General features: G+C 41.0%; 1 protein-coding gene across 5 annotated transcripts in view; it reads right to left on the bottom strand.

Moving 5' to 3' along the window:
• Nucleotides 1-22310, bottom strand: part of mgat5b (alpha-1,6-mannosylglycoprotein 6-beta-N-acetylglucosaminyltransferase B) — a 77347-nt gene that overhangs the window by 29387 nt on the left and 25650 nt on the right. For all 5 annotated transcript variants that reach the window (XM_085352245.1, XM_085352243.1, XM_085352242.1 and 2 more), the window contains 3 exons: nt 20072-20239; nt 18509-18673; nt 9217-9386 (listed from right to left, as the gene is read on the bottom strand). In XM_085352245.1, the coding sequence (XP_085208371.1) occupies nt 9217-9386; nt 18509-18673; nt 20072-20239 (503 nt within the window). The remainder of the gene's footprint in view (nt 1-9216; nt 9387-18508; nt 18674-20071; nt 20240-22310) is intronic.

The following is a 22310-nucleotide window of genomic DNA, read 5'->3' as shown; positions in this document are numbered from 1 at the left end:
GTCATTTGGCGCTATATAAATAAACTGAAATGAATGGAAATTTTTCCCTGCACTATGAGTCATAGTGTGTTCAGTAAAGACATGAACACAATCTGTTAGTTCATGTCTGACCTTCAGTGTGGCTTAGATGGAAATTCAAGTAATTTAAAAAAAAAAAAAGAAAAAGAAAAGAGAAGAAAGAAAAAAAAACCAAATGTTTCTCTGCATTTTTCTCTGGTGCCATAAATCTAAACATTAATGCATTTCTATGGGGCTGTATGTATAAGATCATATGTATATGAGAAACTAATGACCTCAGTTTCTTCCTGAGGCATCTCCGTACACATACATACAGTACATTCTTGCTTTAGCAAGAGTGGACCATTATTATAGCGTTAGGTGTAATCAAAATAAAAAGTAGAGCATTTCAGACTTTGTATATCATCATAATTAGAAGCAGATGTGACTGTTTATTTAAGGAACATTTCAAGGTGTGATCAAAAGCCTCGACTGATGTCAACATTCCCAAAAGTGGACCTTTACAGACTGTAGTGGAACTAAAGAACACAAAGGAACGTCTTGATGCATTCTGATGCATTCTGGGAGACTGAAGAAGTCACTTGGATGAGTGACGAAACGTTTCTCCCACAAAAAAACAATACGTCCAGATGAACAGATTAAACTTTTGGAGGTAAACACAAGGGAACTTAACTGAAGTTAAACGAGTCACTTCCTGAGCTGTGAATCTACACTATTTGTTAGACTTAAGACATTAAGTAGATTAGAATACTGTAAAACGAACAAACTCCATATAAATGTATGGGACGTTTTCCTCAACATTTCTCCATAACACTGAATTTTGTATCATTCTTATTTGAATCTATGTGGTCATGAAGTGTATATTTTTTTAATATTGTATTTCTACTGTATTGTGTTTCTAAAATTTATTTATTTTTAATCTGAAGACTCAAATAATTATTAAGAAAAATCTGCACTGCAACTCAAAACTTAATAGCTGTTCTAAGATCAGCACTGTTAAGAGGTAAAACTGAGATTTCTACTAAATATTTCTACAGTGCACATTAATGGCGTAAACTATCATAACCAAAAATAACTAAAAATTTACAGTCATGCTATCAGAGCTATTTGACTGTACGTTAAAACTGTACATAAGCTTCTGAGTCTGAAAAGGGAAGCCAGCGCTGGAGCGTCTTGTACCTGCATTCTTTCTGACGGCCAGCAGGTTGCGAACAATAGTTCAATTATATGGAGTACAAGCTCTTGGCTCCTTTGATCTATGACCTTAGAAAAAGCTTTTCTGATGAGTTTATGGACTTAGATCCTAGTTTCCACCTCATTTTGTACATTATAATCCCCTTTAGTATCAAAAATCTGACTACATCATGGTAAAAATGGGTGTACAGTTTCAACTGTGTGCGTGTACAGATTCTTTAAAGGTCTCAGTTAGATTTAGCGTCACGCCTGGTTTCAACATGGTGACAGCCAAAATACAAAACACAACAGCTCGAGGCTCGCCTGAAACGGTGGCTCACTCCATCGATTGTGGCTCAAGAGTTGGGAGTTCGCCTTGTAATCGGAAGGTTGCCGGTTCGAGTCCCGGCTCAGACAGTCTCGGTCGTTGTGTTCTTGGGCAAGACACTTCACCCGTTGCCTACTGGTGGTGGTCAGAGGGCCCGGTGGCGCCAGTGTCCGGCAGCCTCGCCTCTGTCAGTGCGCCCCAGGGTGGCTGTGGCTACAATGTAGCTTGTCATCACCAGTGTGTGAATGGGTGGATGACTGGATGTGTAAAGTGCTTTGGGGTCCTTAGGGACTAGTAAAGCGCTATATAAATACAGGCCATTTACCATTTTCCATCTTTTATCTAGTGAATAGTGAACATGCGCTAGAGCATGAAAATGAGTATCAAATTCCACGAAAAAGGCCAACAATCAAAATATTTCACTCTGAGGTAAACGTGGTGCGCAACTAGTCAATTAAACAACACTGCTGTCACAGGACCGTGCTCCTAGCATGACTTAAAACCGTGACATTAATTTTTACTCTATATAATAGCCACTACATACACACATACTGAGCCACAGATTTGCACGCTGCTTCGTGTGGTTTCACTCACCGGTACTTTGCATGAGTACGTCTCTTAGATTTCACTGCAGGAGTTTCAGTATGAATTACGGCCTGTATGGGCTCTCATAGTGTAATGCTGACATGCATTAATGTGAGAGCAGATGTATTACAGTGACTGAGTGCAGAGCTGTATGCGAGTCTGCTCCTCATACATCCACTAATGCCGCTGCTGTTCAGAGGTTTAATTGGATATATGCAAATCCAGGGAAACTTTAAGAGAAGAGTAGAGGGATTTAAGTGCATTAACGGCCTAGGAGTGCGGAAATGAGAGTGCAAACATACTGTAACTCGCATACAGTATGCGCATTAGTACAGAAACAACTCTCTCCATCTCCCTCACACACAAGATTAGAGGATAAGGCTGGCATTAGTTTTATCTTTTTTCATGATTAGCAGCAAATCCCATGAAAAGACCGAAGCCACCGATGAATTCCCCCTAAGTGCTGTCTGTGCAGCCGCAGTCTATCATATACAGCTCCACTATCAAACATACACAACATAAAACAAGATTTTGTTTAACACAATTTTGTTTCCACCTCATAAGCAGGCGGTACATCCATGAGCATGCTCAGTGACGCCTTCCTAATATAGAAGTATTCTTCAAATGCAGTTGCAGTTATAGAAAATTGCATGCCACATTCTTCATAATGAAGGAATATGCACAAAGATGTAGATCACATCTGGACAACTTATAATTATAAGAAGGATAATATCATTTAAAAATAAGATAAAATAATCTCTGCATACATTGTTTTGCACACGCACAATGCATTTGAGCTGCACTGCAAAGAAGATTTGGGTTTTAATGGGCCACTCAGCTTTCATAGAGCACGAATAAGCTGTGAGATAAGGACGGCATAAAAGGAACACTGCAAAGTGAAGAACAAAGGTGCAAGACTTGCATAAATTTACTCCTCTTGACAACCACCACTGGGCACAATTTCTCTGTTGCACAGCTGGCCACTGGCACCATAACAAATCAACAGTTTGGGGAAAGGAAGAGAGCCAGAGAAACAAACGAGGGAAAGAGACTTCACGGTCACATTGTGCTACTTCTTAAAGGGTGCATATGTCCAGCAGGGAGGGGAATTGGCTGAGGCAGATTTTCAGACACATATGAGGAGCCGAGCCTGCGAGCGAGGAGGTTGCCAAGGGCTGCAGGGCAGCTGGGAAGAGGGCTCACAGTGTGAGGGGAATGACATGGGCCACTCTCTCTGTAAAGCTGGCCTGGCAGAGGGGAATGGGGTCTGGCATGCTAATCAACCACTTGAGGCAGGAGGAGGAGACAAATACTCAGATGTTGTTTCTGTTATGATCATAAACAGCTGATGTGCCACTTTGATGTGCACTGTCTGAGTCAAACTTCCTGTTCAAACGGCTAATGAAAATATGGCGGCTGTCACGGCACATAATAAACACTTTCCTCATATTCATGTTGAACAGCTGTGTGAATGTATAAATATGACTTTCTCTCATAGTCTGCAAAAATAAAACTGTTAAACATCTGTTGTTTTTTTTTCTGGGGAAAATATCAATAATAAAAAACAGCTGAGTCCAAATCCTGCAGCTCACTTGTGGTTTCTCCCCATTTTTAATTTTATTTATTTATTTATTTATTTTAAACCCACACTTTTTATTCTTGGCGTACTTTGAGCTGTCAAAATCACAAGCGAACGTATTCTTCTTGAAAGTGTCCTCGTGCTGCAAAAATTATAACAGCCATGGATGTCTAGGGACATAAAAATCTGTGGGAAAATCTGTTCAAATCTGGTTTGGCCTTTAAAAAATTCAGTGAAAATATGTAACGAGAATTAACAGCTCGGGTTTCTAAGACTCTGTTTCTCCGCAGGTTGCACTGATTTTTAACCTTGTCCGCATCAGTTGCCATCAGTTATTCATTTCATCACATTAGATCAGGGTTGTCAAATTCATTTTACACTGAGGTGCAATTTTAACAGTACGTCCGAGTTTTTTCTACCTAATAGAGAAATGCTGCTTTACTACATTGAGGAAATATCCCTGAAGTAGATTAATAAAATTACAGAAAAAGTTCTGGTAGCTGGAGGTTTTTGTTAATTCATAGAAAATGTTCTTATTTTTATTGTGGACAAACTATTAAAAAAGAGAAAAAAACATTTCAATGTTTATCTATCACTTAGTTACTTTAGTGCAGTATGAATGGTCATGTGGGACTTTATCAGGAGGACAAGCTGTAACACTTATGAAAATACATTTAGAAGTCACAAATCGATGCCATCCTTCACAATTTCCAGTGGGCCAGATTGGAGTCTTTGGCAGGCCGATTCTGACCCACGGGCCTTATGTTTGACAATCGCTGCATAAGATATAAGTTCAAATATCATATACATTTAGTTATGACCAAAAATGTGCCGTGTGAAATGACTAGGCCAAATTATAAGCAGTTCACCTTTAAGCCCCAAAGAGTTTGGGACAAACTTCAGCCATAGCTTTTGTAAGCAGAAATGCATGAAAACCCCCCAAAACCAAAACGGGAACCTTAAAAACCTGAAGGTTCTGTCATAATCTAAATGAAGAAATATCTCACTATGGTTGCCAGACATTGAGGGGGGGAAAAGAGCTATTTTAATTTCCCTTCCTGTACCGAAGACAAATCATTATGATGCTATCTCACTGATGTCTACTCGGGCTATTTTTAACAATACTGCTGTATTGCCTTTGATCCTAAACCATAGAAACATCAATCAGAAAGCTGCTGGGTGAGAGTGCATCAGCACTTATGGAGAGGCACAACCTGAGACTGCAGTGTAACAGGAGGAGGGGGTCTTTGCCGGAGCTTCGGAGACGAAAACGCTTTGATTTCAACTTTCTTATTTTACACTTCTGAATGCCCGCTCACGTCTGCCATTAATTCGCGTTTTCGGGGTAGGCTGCTGGATTACAGACACATTTGACCCTGAATTTGACATTTGTTAAATAATTTCAAAGGGTTAGCAATCACACAATTCAGACACGTCTTCATGTTTGCAGCCAGGAACAGGGTGAAATTACCTGGCGGTTGTGTTAATGGGCTCTGTCAAGTGCACTACAGATCCAGATTAGACATAATTGATCTAGAAATGGCTATGCTTGGCATAAGCAGGGGAGCCTGAGAAAACAAACAAACAACACTGTTTCAGAAAGAGATGGACAGAGAGTGTGTCGGGAATCGTCACAGGAGATGTGTGGCAGTAGCTGTAGCTGAGGTGTATATCCTGTGGGTGGAGGACAGGGAGTCTCTTTGAAAAAGCACACTGAAATATTGGTTTTCTTCAGATTATCTCTGGATGACAACACTGCTTTGTCTGCTTACATTACCTCTCCACTCTGCTGACAGAAATTTCTATACCTGAGTGTGTAGTTGTTTCCCCTGTTTTTTTTCCCCCCCTTTCCCTCCTGTGTTTCCTAGCTCCTCAGGTGCCTAGACACCATGCTCTGTTGCAGGCTAATTACCTGTGTCGCTCTGGGAGGAGATGAGGGGAGATCCCCAAGCAGAAGAGACAGCTGTCTTTGCGCCTTTCCAAGCTACTGTAGGGCCCTCCCCTCTGTGCATGACAAGCGCCGATGTTACAGACAGAAATCATGTCAAGGCCACTTCAGCCTCCACCTCAATTAGAGCAAATCCGGGGAGGAAGAGTGACAGAGACTGCATTTCTTCTCTTGTTCTTTTAGTAATAGTTGTCTCCTTTTAAATGGATATGCCTTTTGCTCATCTTTTCATGAGACAACCTCCTGCATCAAGGCTCATGTCTTGAATTAATCTCCACATTTTTATATTTCACCACTTCCAGCATGTGATTCTGCATTTACAATAAAGAAATGAGTAAAGTTCAATATGTATTTCATTTCTATCATGTGAACTGTTTTTACCTCAATGTGCTTTGGGTGCAGACTAAACTGCTATCTCTCTGCTGAACTGGACGAGATAACCTTTTTTGATGTTGCCTTTTAGAGCATTTTTAATGCCACCATCTGATAAGGCTTGCTTTGTGTTTAATTGTGCTAACAGCCGACATTATTATTAGTTTTTGCATCCTAATTAGCAGATATTTGTGTTTGTGTGGTTGACCCGTGAAGTCTGTAGTAGAAATGGGAGTATGGAGCCAAGTATCAATAGTATTGATACCAGTGTTGCTATCGGTATCAGACTGATACTGTTGAGCTCACTTAGGCATGCTAAATTATTTTTTGGAAATAAAAAAATACATACCTCAAACATGCCCACTGAGAAAAACAGGACCTTTTATTTGTAGCCTGTAGCATATTTAAGTTTACCCAAGGTGCTTTAGGTCAGTGGTCTCCAACCTTTTTTTGCGCCACGGACCGGTTTATGCCCGACAATATTTTCACGGACCGGCCTTTAAGGTGTCGCGGATAAACACAACAAAATAAAACTAGTACCGGTACCGAAAAAAAGAAGATTTATTCATAACACACCTGAAAAGACCCAGGAAAACCAAGTTAACGATAAAAACGATAACAAAATAACTGAAAACCAATAAAAACCCTGAAAACCATACATTTCACACTCAACTCTCGCGGCCCAGTACCAAATGAATCACGGACCGGTACCGGTCCGAGGCCCGCGGTTGGGGACCACTGCTTTAGATCTTATCTTAAAACTGACTCCTTATACTGCCAAACTTTCTCTTATGTCTTTGTATACATGTGTGTTTGTGTACTCTGTGGCTACTCCAACTTCCTTCGAAAGACTAGCATGCTAGGCTAACAGATGTTTCTAAATTGGTTAAAGGGCTAATGTTAGCTGGTGATACTGTAGCTAACATTAGCTAAAGTATCACCAGTTAACATTAGCTAATGTTAGCTAAATGCTAACATTAGCATGCTAACATTCTGATGGTGACAAAATTGCTTTGAAAATTTACCAATTAGCACTAAAAGCAACCTGCTAACGTTGACTCAAAACTACACATGAAAAGTGTGACTGTCAAAGCTGTGAAAGGATAGGCACAAAAGTTCACACAAACCATCTGATATTTGAGATGTTTCAGTCACACTAACAGGAAGTGCTGATGGTGCCACACTGGAAAAGGCTTTCTTGTACTGCCAAGAGACCTAGGTAAAAATATCATTAGGATGATACGCACCCCTGCCACCTAACAAAGTCTAGATGATAATTATGAATGCCTGTGCCATCTGTTGTTCCCCCATCTTCTTGGATAAACATTAAGAGACAGAAGCAGGTTTTCAAAGTTATAATTTCCAGGTAGTCAATAATAAAAAACAACAGATAAAAAAGATAGAATAATTACAGTTTATATATATTTATTAATTCAGCATCTACTCTTAAGAAGGAGTGATCAGTGCATCTTTCAGCACAAAAGAAAAAGACCACAATGGAGCACCTGCAGGGAAAGTAAACAAGCGTCTGCCTAAAAATGTACCATGGGAGGATAATTGATTTGTCTGAGCAGGCCAGTAAATGGAAGATGCCAGCCAAAGTCGCCACACAATGAAGCCACCAGAGAGCACGGATGTTGCTAATCAGCTGTGTGATACAAACCAAAAGCGGGCTTCCCACTGTAACTGAATTCCCAATATGGCTAATAAGCCTATCAGAGAGAGTGCTGAACATATGCAACAGGCCTGTCCACATAAGCACCACAGCAGGCCATGCAGTGATATTAAGCTCTTTGGGTGGAAAAGAGGAGAGTAGGAAATGTAAATAGATCCATGCCTGAGGGAATCTGTGGGAGCGCAACCCACATAACGATCTGTCAATTTAATAGCGTGTGGGAGAGTAAAAGTACGGGATGGAGAGAAATGTTCTCCTTTTCTGTTCATTAATCGTCACAGAAAGGGATTGATGGATGTTCGGCGTCTGTCATGGCCAAATTTTAAAGGCTGTGGAAATGGAGAGGGAGATCTAAAAATTGCCATATTTTGGGGAGTTGCGTCCAAGAAGCGCTAATTTCAGTTCTCCATTATCTTTTCTCAATGACTGACCATTTCATTTGCTGATTACTGAAATGGTAAGTTAAAAAAAGAAGAAGAAAGAAACTCAAATATAAGCACACACTGGACGCACAAAATATGAGCTGCTTGAAAGAATCGTCCATAACCCTTGCTAATGTCTCTTTGTGAGTCTCTTGCAGGACTCATGCAATTTTCAAAACATTTCTGATGCTGTTCCCAATGGAGACGAGACTGCGGTGATTCAAGCTGCCATGACACCAATTAGTGGGGTAAATAATGGCATGGAAAACAGACGCATTCCCACAGCGGCTTTCCCACCTCACTGATCTCCCTAGTATTTTCAAAGTGGCTTTTCTTCACAGCCTGAAATTTATGATGAAAGGGCTGCACTAACTCATCAGTGCTGTTGCCTCTTCCATACAACAATGGCTCGATAACCAGTGCATATCATCATCAGGCTGTCTGCTCTGGCATCAAGCCACAGCACTGTTAACACACACCAAAAAAAGAAGAAGAAGAAGAAGAAGTAGTAATAGCAAATCCAGACTTGTTCAGTCATTTTCCTGAGCAGCCACTGTGAAGCCCGGGCAGCTCCAAAACACCACGCCACTGAGTAAATGTTCAAGCAGGCAGGACTGGACATGTCTGCTTTCTGAACTCTCCATACTACACCTCATCGCCGTGGCAACCAATAGTGTTGCTTTTAGATAAAACCAGTTCACCAGCCTGACTGCGAGACACGCTGTGTGTACACGTCTGTATGTCCTCTGTCATAGGCCCTTATGTCTGTGCAGCGAGTGACGAGCCCGTTATCACTCAGGAGTCAGTGAGCTGCGCCAGGAAGGAGGTGCACAAGCTGTAGAGATGCTGTCAAGCCCTCAGGCTGAAACAGCACTCTGCAGCAGGAGGAGATAGCTTATCTGTGTGTGGCCAAAGGTGATCGAAAACAGTGTGTAGGCAACAGCACTGGGATCGGGCTGCCGATGGCTCACAGAGCATCTAGAATGAACAACAAAGCATTTTCATTCACTTTTTTTGTTGTTTTGTTGCTTTTACGAAAGAGCAGATGACTCCCGCACAGATACCCTCACATAAGATTTTAACTGTGTGTTAAATGCAAGGTTTATATTAGCTTACCCATGCAGCTCCTTGAGAGAAAACGAGATCTTGAGGTTGTGTCCCAGCACGTGGAGGGCTGTGAGAATGTCGGCCCATTGCACCATCTCACCTAAAGGACCTCCCTTCAGCACCTTGGGACTGAAGACATCCCCAGACTCCTCTGTCAGAAAACCCACGTGGACGAGAATCTGAATGCAGAAGGTAGAGGAGAAGAGTCAAGGCAAGAGAGGAATGGAGTTGAGTGCATCACAGCACAATGTTTTTTTAATGCAATGCGTGCAGTGTTTCAGTTCTGTTACAGTAGGGAACTGGAGATTTTTTTTTTGCCCCCATCAATTTCAACTTTTGCTATTCAGACAATCTCCAGCACTGCATGGGGAATAACTGAAAGCAATTGTGAGAGCAATTTTCCTAGGTATTTTAAAATTTCACATATAAATGTATCCAGATATTAGGCATGGATCAGTGAGGTTACATTTTAAATACTGAATATGTAATGAATGAGGAAAAAAGGAAAGAAAAAGCAGGCTGGCTGCGTTTCCACACTAGGGAACCAATTCATTCAACTCTGCATGAAGCCGAGAGAAAAACTGACCTGTGCGAGGATAATTAATATGCACAACGATGCACGACTTTTAAAACTGTTTACCAGGAAGCATAGCTTTCACAGGCTATTAAATATTTTCAACAGATGGCAGCATATACTTTTCTTTTTTTTTTTTTTATTTCTCCATCACACGTGTTTTGAAAAACCTTTTTTTTTTTAAAAAAAAGATTCACAATAGATCACACATATGCTAGCTAAGTAAATTTAAACATTGCAAGCATTGCTTTGTTTCAGTTCGCAGATTCCTTTATTGTCTCCTACACTGCTAACACAAAACAGCTTGAGCCTTGAAACTGTTTAGCATGCAGAGCTGTGCCCACATATGAGCCACACATATCAGATGTGAAATCACTGCCGCAACAACAGTGCGAATTGTGGTAGGGAATAAAAAAAAACAAACAAACAAAAGATCTCAGTTTGGTGTAAGGGCGGGTGGGTGGTGTAGGGGGGGTTAATTTTATAATTTGCACAAACATTGAAAGAATAAAATAACCAAGTACGTAAACAGGACATAGTGATTATCAGCATATGTTCAACAATAACAGAAAGAAGAATGGATCCTTTGAAAAAATATTATAAATCCTTTTATTTTTTTTTAATAGACAGGGCTTCACTTATTATAATGCTTTTGAAGACAGGAATGGTTTGGTCTAGACTGAAGCATCACATTCAGAAGTGATCAAAAACAGCGTGTGGGCACAAACACTGTGATCGGGCTGCTGATCTCTTACCGAGCATCCAGAAGAAACAGCAAAGCATTTTCACTTCTGAATTGAAATTTGTGGGAATTTTCCATAATAGTGATGATGGTGGTAAATGTATAACGTGTAAGTTAAAAAAAAATTAGATTTAAAACTTTACTCTGGAGGTTTTTTTATTGGATTAAACTGATAAAACTGTAAAGTTAAAGTTTATCTAGAAAAAGCTATCAGTCTGTTTGTTTTTCCTGATTTATCCAAGTCAGGGTTGCAGGAGGGCTGGAGCCTATCCTAGCTGACTGTGGGAGAGACATGGGGTACACCCTGGACATATCACTAGTCTATCAGAAGGCTAAGACAGAAACACAGTCAATCACACTCATGGCAAATCTTGAACTGAATTAACTGAACTGGACTGTGGGAGGAAGCTGGAATACCCAGAGGGAACTTGTACAAACACAAACACGACATGCAAAGTCCACACAGCAAGTCCCCAGCTGGCCAGCAGGTTTGAAAGCAGACCATACTTCCTGTGAGGGGGCAATGCACCATCATGACACCCTCCCTTTAGATAATGATATAAGCTTGCTAAAATGTTTTGATAGTTTGGGGGAATGATTTATACAACCCTGATATCTAAATCAAGTCGAACTCCGTGTAGCTACTTGGCTTGTTGAAGCTACCCAGGTGTTAGCTGGTCTAAAAAGTTCCCTCATCTCACTTTCCACCGTGCTGTGGGTAACACTGGGTGCAGTTGAGTCCCATCTCGATCAAGTGACGAGGACAATGATGTGACCGTTTCAGGAGATGATAAAATATTTCTTAACACCCCGATAGCTTCCTGAAGAACTCCAGTTTCTTCTCCCGCCTCCATGCTGTCAGACACTTGAAAGTGACCCGCGCGTGCTTCTCAGCCAATCACAGCGGTACAGACACCCAGCCTTCCGTTTCCATTAAACTCCTTCCGTTTCCACTATACTCTTTCATTCACATACATTATTCTCTTGCATACATATATTTTCTTCAGACATGTATGCATTCTCTTCTTACATACATATATTATTTGTGAGATTAAATGCATATTGAATGCATGTAAATGAGAGCAAAATGTAGGAATGCATAAATGAAAACGCATGTATGTTAGAGTGAAAATTGTAAATATACATGTATTTTAATGTACATAAGAGAGCACAATACTGCAATGTGTGTGTTAAATATGTGTAAACATGAGAATAAAAATATCTAAATATAGAAATTAAAATAAAACTATGTGAGAGTGAAAGTATATACGCACGTGCGTATACACACGCGCACGTACGTGTGTATATACGTATATACACACACACGTACGTGTGGATGAACCGGGATGTTCGTCTCCTCCTGAAGGCCCGCAACACTGCCTTTAGGTCAGGAGATGCACACGCCTACAGTACAGCCAGGGCTAATCTAAAGAAGGGCATCAAAAAAGCCAAACACCATTACAAAAAGAAGGTAGAAGAACACTTCTCCAACTCCAACCCCCGACGCATGTGGCAAGGACTCCAGACCATCACAGACTACAGGACCACCAAACCCTCCCCCGCATCCTCTGATGTCTCCTTCCTCAACGAGCTCAACAACTTTTATGCTCGTTTTGAGCGAGGGAACCCCACAACCACAACCAAAGCAGACGTGACGCCAGACCACCAACCTATGACTCTCTCCCCCACCGATGTAGGAGCGGTGCTGAGCAGGATCAATGTCCACAAGGCTGCAGGCCCTGATGGCATCCCCGGGCGTGTTCTCAGAGCGTGTTCTGGGGAGCTTGCAGGAGTGCTCACAGACATATTCAATCTGTCCTTGGCCCACGCTGTGGTACCGGCCTGCTTCAAATCCACCTCCATCGTCCCGATACCCAAAAACTCCAACCCATCTTGCCTCAATGATTACCGCCCAGTAGCACTCACCCCCATCATCACTAAGTGCTTAGAGCGACTGGTCCTAGCACACTTCAAATCCTGTCTCCCCCCCACCCTGGACCCCCACCAATTCGCATACCGCCAGAACAGGAGCACAGAGGATGCAGTCTCCATCGCACTGCACTCTGTCCTCTCACACCTGGACAACAACAACACCTACGCCAGAATGCTGTTTATAGACTTCAGTTCAGCGTTCAATACAATCCACCCCTCACAACTCATCAGGAAACTGACAGACCTGGGTATCAGTTCCCTCATCTGCAAATGGTTACTGGACTTCCTGACCAACCGCCCCCAACATGTCCGGCTGGATAACCGCTGCTCATCTACCATCACAATGAACACCGGTGTACCACAAGGCTGTGTGATGAGCCCTTTCCTCTACTCCCTCTTCACCCACGACTGCAGACCTGCTGATGGTTCCAACACCATCATTAAGTTTGCAGATGAGGTGATTGGCCTCATCAGTGACAACGATGAGGCCGCCTACAGGGAGGAGGTGGATCGTCTGGCTGAGTGGTGCGACAGAAACAACCTGCTGCTTAACACCGAGAAGACCAAGGAGCTCATCGTGGACTACAGGAGGAATGCTGACCCACATCCACCCATCCACATTAAGGGGACGGCTGTGGAGCGTGTGAGCAGCTTCAAGTTCCTGGGAGTCCACATCTCCGAGGATCTCACCTGGACGACCAACTGCTCCAAGCTGGTCAAGAAGGCTCACCAGCGCCTCTTCTTCTTGAGGACTCTGAGGAAGAACCACCTGTCCTCAGACATCCTGGTGAACTTCTATCGCTGCACCATCGAGAGCATCCTGACCAACTGTATAACAGTCTGGTACGGGAACTGCTCTGCCTCGGACTGGAAGGCGTTGCAGAGGGTCGTGAAAACTGCCCAGCGCATCGCCGGAGCACCACTTCCTGCCATAAAAGACATCTACAGGAAGCGGTGTCTGAAAAGGGCTGGGAAAATCATCAAAGACCCCAGTCACCCATCACATGGACTCTTCACCCTCCTGCCCTCTGGGAGGCGCCACAGGAGCCTCCGGACTAAGACCACCAGGTACCGGAACAGCTTCTTCCCCACAGCTGTCAGACTCCTGAACTCTGCCTCCTGACATCTGACCCACGTTAAACTCATGGACTGAACATACACACACCCACAATGGACAACTGTACCCTCAAACACAATAATAACATGGACTGAACCACCACTCACAACCACTAGCACTTTATATAGCCTCTGTAGAAACTATCTACACCCTCACTTATCTTAACTGCACTACTGTATAGCTCTGTGTAAATAATCATTCTGTACATTCGATAATTTTTAATCCTACAACTGTTTACAACTTGCATAGTTCCCATTTCTGTATAGCTGTATATCCCAGATTCTGTAAAGTTATTTATTTCATATTCTGTATAGTTTTTCATATTTATATCCTGTTCATATCCTGTACATAGCTTGTACTCACTACAGCCTGTACATACTTATAGTTATAGAATATTCACAACATACTTCATACCGTGTACATTATAACATACCATAATAGACCCATTTCTGTAATATACTCACATATCTATATTATTGCTAATATATATTGTAATATATCTATATCACTAAAGCACTTCTGGATGGATGCAAACTGCATTTCGTTGCCCTGTACCTGTGCATGTGCAATGACAATAAAGTTGAATTCTATTCTATTCACACACACGTACATATACGTATATACACACACGTGCACCCATGCTATCTTGCATAGATAGAGCACTTTAGGTTGAAGTTGTAAAAACACACATACATACACACATACATACATAGCCTCTAGTCCAGTGTGACCATCTGTTCTGACAGGATGCTGATGTTATTGTTTTATCTGAAGATGATTCTGTGTCCAGTCCACTCAGAGGCAGATTAATTGTATTTGAACAGATTAATTCAATCAACAAACCAAAAATATCAGACACGATTTCTAACTGCTTGTCAAAGAATGACTCAGAATAGATTTCAGTTCCCACAACCTAAAAGAGCATGCAATTGCAATGCATGCATTTCCTTACCCTTTCTATTTAAATCAAGATTTTTGCTTCTAGTTAGACTTTAAACAAACACAAAAGACTCACCAGCAGTTACTCATGACTTACTAAAGTATCACATGAATGCCGAGTCATACCTACTGAACGATAAAGTAGGAGGTGAGGACAAGTTTTTCACTCAAACACTAAAAGCTCAGAGTACAGTGAAACAGTAAAGGCATCAGAAAACTGGACACGCTGGCCCGATACACTCTATAAAGATCTCTCTTTCACACAAATCAGTGCATTTCTGTTTGCTCAACAGCTCTCAGTGTTTCAGCAAAGGAAGCCAAGCTTGCAGGGTCTGGTTAATGGACAGTAACTATTACTGTCACGCAGACCATTACAGTAAACAAAGCTCTCTTTTCCCAGTGGGGGAAAAAGAAGCTGGCATTTGGAAAGAGCGGAATCCTATTAATAGAGAGAAATTTGATTTATTCAGTTGAAAACTGGCTGATGAGAGCAACACAAATACACACACATAACATAATGCCAAGATAATGTGAGTTCATTTACAAAAGACAGAATTCAGCAATTCTGAATTTCTTTCAGTCTTGGGAGAACGGCCTACATCCATCTCAGTAAAAATAGCTTATGAAACTGAGATCTGGACTACAGTAGCATCATAATGAGAAGCAAGGCACATATAATGACACTGTAGCTTCTTAATAAGATGCTCCACACAAACATGCATGGCAAATAACTTACCATACGGTACATGGAGAGGATGTGTAATTGTATGGCTATAATCACATATGACTATATTTATGTTCAAACCAAATTAGTTCAGACATTTAATTACTTCATTACAATAATAAGATGTGACTGGACCTCTGTTCCATGTGGAAACAATGTCAGTATCGGTCTGTTTACGATTCACTGACCAGTTTTGACCAGGGAGATGATGTCATTGTTTCAGCCATGTTTCCTTAGAGCCTGTGCAAGAAGGCCATGGTCTATTTTTGGTGAGAGAAGTTATTTCATTAGAATACCACTTAGCACTAGTTAGAATAGATCTGTGTAATGCACCCCTACAATCTATGCAAGTACCTTTCTAACCAAGCTTTACTTAATAGGAGAGAATTTAGCAGTACACTTTCATCTAAACACTGTCACCCCTTGCTCCAAAATACAAAATGGGCCAAAACTGAGACTTTGCAAAAGCAGCAGTTGGATAAGATGGACATAGCTACTGTGATGTCACCCGCAGGTTTCTAAAGTCCTGTAGCCTCGAGATGAGACTATAGTTATTAGCTATACCACAGATAATCCTCTATTTTGAAACACAGTATCACTAAAGACCATTAAATTCAGGCCCTTTGCAAAAAAGTTTAGATTTTTCAGATCCAAACTCAACACACTTGCATTTTTGCGGAAAATACGTCCTCAAAATATGCACTATGGACAAAAAAATTAAGTTGGCATCAAGCAATGATGAACTGGTCATGATGTTTCTAAACAAGAAAAGGAAGAAACTGGGATTCTGGGTTCATCCGATTCTCACGAGAAGCCGACAGCAGGGAGAATTTCATGTTTGAGTCCGAAAAATATTTTTAACTCACAAAATATTTGCACAGATTTTTACAGATTTTACGGAGCCAGTGTGTAAAGGCCTCAAGATTTCTGAAAAAGGACTGAAATTTTTGTTCAATATAAAACAAAATGAGTTCTTACACTCAGTAGAAAAGTGTGACTGCTATGGGATGCAAGACTTGTTGCAACCAAAGCTATTGCCATCTGGTGGCATCTGGAGAAAAAGTAGTTTTAAGGCTTGATTTATTCTGTATGCAGTCCAATCTTTATACAGATTATGGTATGGAATTGGCATTACTTTACTATTTTTGTGGTCAGATTGGCATCAGACAAAATTCAATCAATTAAAACAATTAAGAACAGAACAAACAGCTGATATTTCAAAAAGTGTGCTTTTGCCTTAGGCTACAGTGAATTTTCAGCCCCTGGTTGTAGTGGTTAAAAACAGTGGGGTTTTTGTTTTGGTGGGTTTTTTAACTCCTGTGTTCTGAACCAAAAACATATGAGCAGCCTAAGGCAAAGCAGACTGCTGGCACCCCAGAGGCAGCAACAGAAGTTTCAACTAGGGGTGGGTTTTTATAATCGATTCATCGATTAAAATCGATTCTGGCTTGGATAACGTAAAATCGATTCATTAAAATCCTGAATCGATTTTTTAATATAAATTTATTTTGTCCGAAATGCCAGAATCTCTGGTGACATCTCACAAAATTTCAAGAACCACCAAACAGTAAATGAGAGCAGGTACAGGGATTCTGCACATAGACTTAAACACACAGCGCGACCCGCGGATCAGAATCAGTTAGATGTCGCCTTTCTCACAGTCGGGGCTGAAAGCCGACAGCTCGCTGATCCGGGTCCGCGCTTTGTGTTCACGCCCTTTATGCGCTGATTCTAAAGCTGTTAGTTTGATCTCTCTCCAAACAATATTGACCGAACCAGCAGCAAAAGAAGATCCAAACGCTTCACATAAACATCGTCATGAATTCACTCTTTTACTGTTTTGCTTCCATTGCGATGCGCAGCTCTCTCTCTCTCTCCCTCTCTCCCCCGAAACTGTTCGAGAGAGAGAGAGGGGGGGGGCCCTCTCTCTCTCTCGAACAGTTTCGCTTTCTTCATTATTCGCTTGCTTGTTACGCACAAGTCTACTGTTGTTTACAGCGCTGTCGGCCGCTGTTTTTTTCCCTTTTACATTCTTCCGAAAAGAAAGCCTCATTTCTGCTGTTCAATACTGAACAAATTTAAACTTTTTAATATTATTCAAAATGCAAAATGCTTAGCCATGTCTCTAATAAAACCGCTGTAACGTCAGAGGTAATGTTGATTAATTAATGGTTTTCTTTCGTTTTTGATGTACTGCAGAATATTTTTATAAAATCCCAGGCCAGGAAAATCACCTTCATGTTTTTCTGTGTTTTATCTTCAGCTACTTTGATACAAAGGCATCTGCTGTGATGCTCACACCTTGGATAAAGTCTTGCGAGTGTCAGCTTCCTTTTTATAGATACAAAAATATGTAAATGTTCTGATCTGAATTATACTTCTGACTGTCAAAATTTCCCAGATTTAAATCGAATCGAATCGAATTAAATCGAATCGTGGATCGAATCGATTTGGGACCTTGTGAATCGGAATTGAATCGATTCTAGAAATCAGTGACGATACCCAGCCCTAGTTTCAACAGTGCTAATCAATGCGTCATCAAGATGTGAAACAGCTAACACCACAGCAATTCAGATAAAAGTCTAGAGGTGGGGAAATCTGCCATGGCTGTATCTTGTGGGTGTTCTGCATTACACATTGTTGTTTTATGCCATAATTAACATCAATCTTTGCGACAGGCATTGAACATTTACTTTTTATTCCCAAATGTACAATCTAAATTCTCGCCAAAATACACCATGCACTCATGCCAGTGCTTTTTCACTGGACATCTCTTGATACTTGGTGGAAATGCAGCTGTCAGAGGTGAAAGTGCACAAAAGCCTCTCAGTAGTTACTCTGAGTCAGCATCTGTTCATGTCTGTACCTCAGCATAGTGTAATTAACACCAAGCAAGCAAAGATTAAGAAGAACATAAAAGTTCATCTGAGTGTCACGGTTGTTGGTAACTTGGTCTGGTGTGTGAGCAAGTTTGTTAGAGTAGAAACATTCTGTGCTGAGAGGTTTTTTTTCCCCTCAGTGCCGAACCAGATGGATTTACATCAAATTAGAAACTGAGGAATACGTTTCCAGACTTAGAAGACAGGAAAAAAAATAAATAACGAGGGAAAAAACTGTAGATAAACGCTTTTATTCAGAGCACTCATCTGCTGTATGTTGCTGTCACAACACTTTGAAAAGAGGAAACCGCATCACGGACTACTTCTCCTTCTGCGCACACTTTTCCTCCAGTGTGCGCAGAAGCATTTGCGTGTGAAAATCTCTCATATTCACCCTTTTTTGCTCTCTCCAGTGGTTGCGAAGCTTGTCATCCAGCCGCCGAGCAGCAGAGGCCCACTGTGCTGCCAGCCTGCGTATGCGTCTCTTCATGAAGCTCAAAGATTCCTTCCCGGTGCCCACCTGCTCCATCAGAGCCCCGATGTCAGACTGAAAAACAGCCTGGATGACAGGAGAGGAAAGGTATCAGAAATGGAAGGAAAATTAGATGTGGCTTTTCATGAGCCAATAATTAATTTCATTCTTTTGTTGTAATAATTCCTTACTGAATTTTACACCAGGAAATAGGGATTATGCTGGTATTGAGATGAACGGGTGAGAGATATTAGAAAAACGTTATGATGGCTGTTTTTTCTTAACAAATAAAGCAGTTTTCATTGAATGTAGTTTAAAATCTATAGGTGACAAACAGTGTGCAGTGTCTTGTTATCCACCGTTAGCCTGAGGTAGACTCCTTGGATAGGACACACGAGATTCCCAGATTTTCCTCTTTCACCCACTCTAATCACTGCATTATAAGGCATAACCAGTATGGGATCGTTAATCGAAGGAGAGACTGCATAGAAGAGCTGAAAGGATTTAGAAGCGAATAAGCTGATAACCACAAACCCAAACTGTCTCTCTCTAACACACATATACTATAAAAGAAAAAAAATACATAGCGCTGCACCGTCTTCTCTCAATACAGGTGGATTATTGCTCTCAAGAGCAACTTGTGTACAGCAAAACAAGATGCAGAGCACTGAAGGGACGCATTGGGAGTATTCCCAGTGAGTACCGGCTGGCAATTACAGCAGAAGGCAGAGCTGCAGAAAGACTTCACGTCAGGGCCCATCATGCTGGCAGTGCATTACTCTGGGGAGAGACACGGGGGAGAGGATGGGGGCGAACGGATGGGTAGACCTAGCAGAGTGATTGTAAGCTCAGCGCATCGCATGTTGATGCTGAAAATAAAAATCAAATGAGGCAGGAAAGCAAACAGCAGTGAAAACTGGGAGCGACACCTAGCACCGTTTAAGCGATAATTTACAGCTGCTTATTCTCCTCCGCGGGGAACTTATCAACAAATATGGCCACTGAATCCTCGAACATCGAAGCACGAACCACTCACCATTTCACACCGTTATTTTTTATTTGCCAATTTCACATATTTTCTTATATTTTTGCCAATTTCAGGCTTATGATAACTTTGAGATCGACACCACAGGTGGCGTTTCATGCGAGTGCAGATTACCATGCACTTCCTCAGTGGAGCATCAGCCCCTTTTTTGACCTGCCGGTGAGAATTTCGACTTTAAAAACATTGCACTCCCCCACCCTCTTGAGTTCTTCTTCATCAATGCACAGCCGTGAAAACAACCCAGCAAGATTCCTTAGTTCAGCAACAGGAATTCTCCTTTATTCTGCAGAAAAGCTTCTAGCTCTTGTACATGGCTGGGCCATAGTGGGCGAATGTTTAGCCCCTAAATCACTGTCACTTTGCTCTCTGTTCCAAATTATTGTTCGGCTACCAGAAGGTCAGAAGCAATTGGAAGAAATGATGTGAAAATATTATATTACCTGTCTCTTGGGGGGAGGCTTTAAGGTAGGTGTAGTGGTCTGATTCCTCCAGGCCAGTGGGGGGCAGAACCACTCCACCTCACTCAGGTAGATAAGGAAGGAGCAGTCAGAGCCGTCAACGCCATAAAAGGCGTAGCAAGGGTCCGAGGTCCAACGAGCACGCATCCACTGGAAAGAAAAGTTGGGGTTGAATACTAGAGACATACTGGCCCAATACACCACCAACAAAAGAAGCTGTTACAGAATTCAGTTTTTGTAAACTGTCCTTCATGTTCTCCTTGACCTGAGGAAGGCCTCTTGTCAACATTATTATCACGTTATTATTACTTTTTTGCATTACCACAACCTCAAAAATGTTTTTTCTAAAAAGACAAAAGCCTGAGTAAAAGCATGTTATAAAGAAAAAACATAACATGTGGAAATACTTGTGACTTTAGCCAAGAATCACCATCTCGTAACAGGAATACAGACATTTCTGTCAACTAGGCCAGTTCAGACGAAAGCATACTGATCAGATAAGGTGATCAGCTGTAAATACAAAACAATAAAAATTTCCAAAGATATTGATGGTTAAATAATCCATAATGTTGGATATCACCATGGGAGTGTGGCTTTTGCCATTTATCAGTGGGGTCTACACATTTCTGCTTCAGCGTGATGCCACTTTTCTTTAGTTAAATTAGTCTGATTGGCTTTGCATCAGATTGGTGACCTGTCCAGGGTGTACCCCACCTCTCGCCCTATGGTAGCTGGGCTCCAGCCCCCACCTGACCCTGATAAGGATGAGAGGAAGAGAATGGTTGGCTAGATAGTCTAATTAATCTTAGATTAAATAATCTAATGATCCCCGTTATGAAACAAGTTTAGGATGCTATTAACTTAAAAAGAAAAAAGCTTTGGAAGTCTGACTCAACAAAACTTTTCACGTCCAGTGTTCTCTACAGTAGGCTGCAGTTACTGAACTCCATCCCAAAGATCAGTTTTTTTGCAGACTCAGTAAATGCAGCGTTCCATACTTCTTCTGGCGTTAACGTTCAGTTCAGTTCAGTTCATTTTTATTTCAAACATTTCAAACATGTGCCTTCACAATCATTACAAAATCATTCCATTATTTGTTTGAAAAGGAGTAGGCTGAAGTATTTACTTATTTGTCCCTACCCCCTCAAGTTTTACCTCTCATTCATTTAATTTTTTTTTTGTCTTAAATTAAACAAACAACATATGAAACATATGAAGTAAAACAAAACATAACATACATAAATCAAAAACAAGAAATTAGCAAGCCCCACCACAGTATAGTTTCTTTCATATGAAAAATACAGAATGTGTATATTTGCAGATACACAAGTTATGGAAAAACAACAAACCAAAACAAAACAAAAAAACAACCAAAAAAGAACCGCAACACCGTTACCAGCAACATTACCGTCCTGGGTTAACCCCGTTTTCTTCATTCTTATACTTATTTAAAATTAGGTTTTTATATTTTACTTTAAACTGTTTTATGTTTTGACTGTCTTTTATTTCTTCTGTTAGACTGTTCCATAATTTAACTCCTGCAATTGAGATTGACATAGTTCTTAAAGTTGTTCTAGCACTTTGTATTTTTAAATTCCATTTCCCTCTTAAGTTATACCCACCTTCTCTTTCTATGAACAATTTACAGATTTCTTTGGGAAGCAATTTATTTCTGACTTTATACATTATTTGCGCTGTTTTAAGCTTCACCAAGTCTTGGAATTTAATAGCTTGCATTTTGACAAAGAGTGCATTTGTATGGTCCCTGTACCCTACATTATTTATTAATCTAATGGCCCTTTTCTGTATTATAGTTATTGTTTGTGTGTTACTTTTGTATGTGTTTCCCCAGACCTCTACACAGTAGCTCATATATGGCAGTAGTAAAGCACAGTATAAAATGTGCAGTGCTTTCTGATCCAACATATGCTTTGCTTTCCCCAGGACGGCAATGCCCCGTGCCAATTTCCCCCGAACATAAGTAATGTGTGGCTTCCAACAGAGCTTGTGGTCAATGATCACCCCAAGAAATTTTATTTCATTTACTCTTTCTAAATATACATTGTCAACACATATTTCTACTTCGATGTTTTTCTTTTGGTTTCCAAACAACATAAATTTGGTTTTATCGAGATTCAATGATAATTTATTTATATCAAACCACTTCTTTAATATCGTTAATTCCTGTGTGATCATTTCCAAAACCTGTGGCAATTCCCCA

Source organism: Diplotaxodon limnothrissa, linkage group LG4, assembly GCF_057381915.1.
Source record: "Diplotaxodon limnothrissa isolate DT_005_m linkage group LG4, D_limnothrissa_male_GT1.1, whole genome shotgun sequence".
NCBI classification, from domain to species: domain Eukaryota; kingdom Metazoa; phylum Chordata; class Actinopteri; order Cichliformes; family Cichlidae; genus Diplotaxodon; species Diplotaxodon limnothrissa.
This window is presented reverse-complemented; position numbering and strand designations above follow the sequence as displayed.